General features: G+C 56.0%; 1 protein-coding gene and 1 pseudogene across 1 annotated transcript in view; both read right to left on the bottom strand.

Moving 5' to 3' along the window:
* Positions 1 to 1,232: 1,232 nt before the first annotated feature.
* The window catches only part of TESMIN (testis expressed metallothionein like protein), a 27,208-nt gene continuing 23,195 nt past the window's right edge, over positions 1,233 to 5,245 (bottom strand). The window contains exons 7-9 of the mRNA XM_006911001.1: positions 4,770 to 4,907; positions 2,922 to 3,097; positions 1,233 to 1,425 (exon numbers count right to left, since the gene is read on the bottom strand). Coding sequence (XP_006911063.1) covers positions 1,233 to 1,425; positions 2,922 to 3,097; positions 4,770 to 4,907 — 507 coding nt within the window. The remainder of the gene's footprint in view (positions 1,426 to 2,921; positions 3,098 to 4,769; positions 4,908 to 5,245) is intronic.
* On the bottom strand, positions 5,120 to 5,238 carry LOC112479295 (annotated as a pseudogene).

Raw genomic sequence — 5,245 nt, 5'->3', positions numbered from 1 at the left:
GCACGCAGCCGCTCAGACCCGGGCACCCGTTCCAGCTCAGGGTGCGGCACCCCGTCCCCCCAGCCCTCCTCTCTCACGTTTCCTTAATTCTCCTCCGTTCTCTCAGGCTTAGGTGGCGCCAGGCCCCAGGGTGTGATTCAGGAGGGAGGGGCGGCCTATTCCCGGGTCCCCCTCCCGCCCAGCAGGTGGAGTGGACTGGGTGGCCCCTGTGCAGCGCCCTCCGTGCTCATCCCAGCTGTCCCTGGGACCAACAGCAAGGGGGTCAGCACGGAGAAGAACCGCGAGCTAGGACAAGGCCGTTCTGAATACAGCCCTGCCCAGCGCCGGGCTGGCCCTCCGGTGACTCGCTCGCCCACGCGCTGGTGGCCAGCCCTACAGACACACCCCTTCCGCCCCAGGGCCTGAGAGCGAGCCTCCCAAACATGCCCAACACTTCCAGTGAACACAGTACAGGACGAATTTATTTTCAGTCACTAAGTTAATGCCAACAATGAAAGACATTTGAAATTTTTATTCTTGTTTGCTTTTACAATAGAACCAAAAAAGTCAACTTAATAACTAATCTTACCTGCTGGTTTCTGCAACCTAGTCATCTTAACCATGTTTTATCAACAATAATAGCGTAATAATAATTATGGAGGAGTTAATTGGATAGTAGAGCTTTTCCACAATTCAACTAGAAACACATAAGAAATGAGATAATTTTCAGGCCCACAACTGCAGACGCCACGGTGAGCACGGCCCGGACGCCGGCTGTGCTCCGCGGGGCCCTGGACAGCCTGACCGCCCGGTCCATGGGACCCCAGGGAGTGTCTGCACTCAGAGACTCTTTAAGTTGTATCTTAGCAGCTCATCTGGAGGATTTACTTCTAAATAATCTGGGGGGAACCACTATGGCCTTTCTTGCGAGAAGCCTCCAGGGGACACCCCCAGAGGAGGGCGAGGTCAACAGGACCGACCCCCGCCTCCCCAGGGCCAGCCTCCCCCCTCCAGTGTGGACAGCGCTCCAGGCTCACAGGGGCCCGAGCTCCCCACTCCACTCTCCACCACAGTGGCCATGTTGCCACGTCCTCGGAAAGGGGGCTTTCGATGGTCAAATGCTCAGAGACTACGTCCCCTTGGTGCCCCGGGGCAGGGGGAAAGCTGGCCTTGGGGACACGGCGTCATGGGCCGCAGGGCCCGTCCACGCGGAGACGAGGTCCCCACACATGCATGCCCTGCCACGCTGCTCCCTACTCGACTTTCAGCCCCTTGGACTTAAACTCAATGTGCAGGATCTGCGACAGGCATCTGCCGAACTCCTCCAAGATCATCTGCTCGGCCAGGCACTCCGAGCAGCGCTCCTTCTCGGCCTCCTCCCCCTGCGCCAGCAGACAGGCGCACGCGGCCTCCACCACCTCCCGCGAGATGCACGACGAGGGCCACCTGCCGGAAACACAGCGGTTACGGCCACGTCAAGGGCTCCGCGGCTCACAGACGTTAGGTTCAAGGGGACACGCCTGTCATGGCGTGTGAAGGAATGTCACTGGGAACACTTATGTCTTCCTAATGCTGGAAACCGTTTTTAACCTTAATAATATCGGTCACAGCTTGCTTTTAGAAGAAAAATACGGAGGAAGGTAAATCTGTCGGCTTCCTGACATCGCTCTCATGGTAGGTTCTAAATTTTCTCAAAATTAGGTCCGCTGACAGACCCAGGGCCTCAGGCCCCGGTGCCAGGCCCGAGGACCAGGCAGGGTGAGGAGCAGGACTCTTGGCAGAGACAGTCCCTGCAGAGAAGAGCCTTGGTCTGGGCTCTGAGCACAGTGTCTGCACCGAGGACAGCCTGGCTGGGCTGAGGCTGTCCCTAGGCGGTGTCACTCCTGGGGGGCGCTGTCAGCATGGCCTCGGTCCCTGACTGAGGTTCCGAGGGCCGTTGTACCACATCCTGAGGACCAGCCACTTTCCCCGTGAGCTCAGGAGGCAACTGTGGCTTAGCCAGACGGCTGCCTGTGTCGCTCGAACTGAGAAACCTCAAGAAAACTGTAAAGTATTAAAAAGAACTGGATTACGAAGAGAGAGACAGAGGTTAGGATTGGTTAAGGCGTCTGCAAAGATAACGCACAACAGCTTCTGCTGAAGGCGAGGGAGCGGGCTGCCCCAGGCCGAGCCCCGTCACAGGTTGAGGCTGGACTGGGGCACGGAGCCTCCATCACCCTCCGCTGGACAGGCAGCCCCGACGGAGGCGGTGACGGCTGACGTGTAGTTCCACCGACGGTGCGGCCACGCCTGGGGAAGCGTCTACTGACGATGAGCTCTGCAGGTCACAGAGTCGTGTGCTCCTGGTGTCTCTTCAACCAAATAAGCGTGAGCCTGGCTTTTCAATGACATTAATGGATGACATCTCGTACTTTATCATGACATGACCCATCGCACTGGATGCAAAGACTTTTTTAAAAATGGATAAATCTAGTCCAGTATATAGTAAAATTATTAATCATCCTTTGACACCAACTAGGATTATCGTATGGCCTCAAAATAACTTAATGGAAAAAATAGCCAACTAAAGCGGAACCCCTAATGGCCTTAGCGAGGCGTGTGCTGAGGACGCCTCTGAGCTGTCACTGCATGTGGTGAAGGGCAGCTCGGGCCCTTGCTGTCCAGACATCACACTCCTGCTGCCCGAGGCTGGTGACCCCTGCAGGGCCCTTCTGCTCAGTGAGGACAAAAGGGCCGAGCTAAGAGGACAAACAGGACGAAGCGGCGGGACCCTGCGGAAGGTGCCTGAGCTCCCTGGGCCGGCCGAGGACGCAGGTGGCACCCTCTGTCCTCCTCCCTCGCCCGCCCCTGCAGACGCACCTGCGTTCTTTCCAGCGTGCACAGTGACTCCCCCTAGATTGACCCCGACGCCCCGATCAGGGAGGCTAGCTCAGAATACCCACCTTTCCTTCCTGAATTTGGGCAGTCCTGCAAATTTAGTGGGCGACAAATGATGGCCGCCCTCAAAACCTCCAGCTTCCATATTGTTCGGCATGGTCATGAGTGTTTTCCGTTCTGGGCTTTCTTCATAATTTTTGCAACCAATGCATTTGCAAATAGAAGAGCACATGATTTTGGCCTGGCAATATAAAACGCTTCGGTAAAATTAGGGTGCCCTACGATTCGTCAGAAACAACAAATTCTAGAGAAAGAGCAAACAGAGGGATCGTTTATAAACTATATAAATGTCTAACCAATGTACTGTATACTTGTCACTAATAATAAAATTAAATTTAAAAAAATGAGTTCTATTTGGACCTTAACTCTTTTGTTTGTATCTGCACGTGTGTGAGTACATGCAATCTGCAATTTTTGTACCAAAAAAACAAAGCAGAAGAGGAGAGGAGCGTCTGCTGTGACGTGGAGAGCAAGGGGCACGTCTGCACGTGTCCCCGTGGTGGGGACAGGGCGGTGCAGCTGACAAGGGAGGGCGGTGCTTTGGAAGGCTGGGGGGCGGGCGTGGGTGTGAGTCCCCAGGGGCTTTGTCCCCTCCCCCACCGGGAACACCAGCCAGGTTTGAATTAAGTGAGCTGGCTCTGACATTCCAGCTGTTTCCGCTGTGCTGCTGCAGAGAATGGACCGAGGGCAGGCCTGGGCAGGGTGTGCTAGGGGAGGCCCTCCCTGCTTCCTTGTGGGTGGACTTCATTCCCTGTCACATGGCAGTGTGACACGCAGGGGGTGGGGGTGTCCTGGCTCTGCCCAGCAAGCCCGCGTCCACCCCCTTGCCCATGACAGCCATGCCAACCACTGGAGTTTGGGCTCCTTCTGTTTCGGGCCCTGGGTTCCGTTCTTTCCAGCCTGACATGCTTCTCATAGGGTAACTGGTGTTGCTGGGTGTTTTGAGTAGGACCTTTCTTGGGATTTCTAGTTACTCTAATGCCAGGGGCTCCAGGATGTCCACACACCCCGTGGGACTCACTGACTCACGACGTGGCCAGTGTGCCATGACCAGCAGATAGAGACGCCGCGAGCACACTGGAGAATGGACCCTGGGGTGACATTATGCGCCTTTTGGATTCTGCAGCTGCAGTAGCTTCGGCTGCATTTCCAAGCGCCAACTGGGGTGAGGGGTTTGCTGATGCGTGTGTCTCCAGAATCACGAACTTGTCTTAAGCCTGACCTTCCATGACAACCTTTTAAAAATAAGACTCATAGGTTCCTCCAAAGGCCTCATAGGAAAGAGCTTCTCTGCTGCTTCACCGAAGGGCTGAGGGTCCCCTCCCTGCCTGCGTCACACACAGCAGAGACTAAGAGGGAGGCGAGAGAGGGGAGAGCAAGTCCCTCCACTGCCACCAGAGCTAAGGCAAAGGCTGCTCTTGTGCAAGACCCGGTCTGCACCCCGGTTTGCCGGCACCCCTCCTGCAGCGCAGGCGACTGTCCACTCTGGCCTCCAAGGAACTGTGAGCCAGGGAGGAGCTGCCCGCTCCAATCGCCCCGGCAAGTGTCTGCCTGGGGACAAGTGCCCTGCTGCCCCACTGACAGCGGCTCCCAGCCTCCGATCTGAGCCACGCGGCAGGCACCGTGGGCTGGACACAGGTGGGCTCGGGAGCCCTGCTGACCGGCTTGACCCGTAACGGGTAACTCGCATTCGAGACAAGGGTACGGACCGCTGAGGGCCCGTTTAGAAACCCTGGAAGGAAGAAAACGAAACTCTGTCTTTCTAAGTTAGGGCGCGGCGTGAAGCCACAGCTGCGCGGGCCGTGAGCACGTGCTCCGCCTGCTCCGGCCGCTGCCAGGGCCCGGCCACTGACCTCGTAGCACTCGCAGTAGTTCTTGAGGCAGCCCGAGCGCTTGCAGTTACAGCCTCTGTTGTGCCGCGGCTTCGCGTCCCCCAGGCTCCCCGGCCCGATTTTTGGCTGGAAAGCTTCTGGATTTCTGTCAAGACAGGCCTGAGACAGAAGACGCAAAACCCCGTCAAGGCGTATTTTATTATTAAAATAATGATGTTCTCTGAAAGGTGTCTCGTTGGACTGTCATTTGAATCTAGTTGTCACTTTATTTTTATTTATTTGTTTTTAGGTGAGGCAACCCTTGGTTGACCTCACAGATTGCAAGGACCTTGTCAGTTTACAATCCCCTTTTTTTTTTTTTAAATTTTTTATGCCTCCAGCAGCTGGTCTTCCTAGGTGGTCTCCCATCCCAGTACTAACCAGGCCCAACCCTGCTTAGCTTCCAAGATCAGATGGGATCAGGCACATTCAGGGTGGCATGGCCATAGACGGGCATG

This window comes from Pteropus alecto, unplaced genomic scaffold, assembly GCF_000325575.1.
Source record: "Pteropus alecto unplaced genomic scaffold, ASM32557v1 scaffold43, whole genome shotgun sequence".
Taxonomy (NCBI): domain Eukaryota; kingdom Metazoa; phylum Chordata; class Mammalia; order Chiroptera; family Pteropodidae; genus Pteropus; species Pteropus alecto.
The sequence above is the reverse complement of the archived record's forward strand: the minus strand, read 5'-3'. Positions and strand labels throughout refer to the sequence as shown.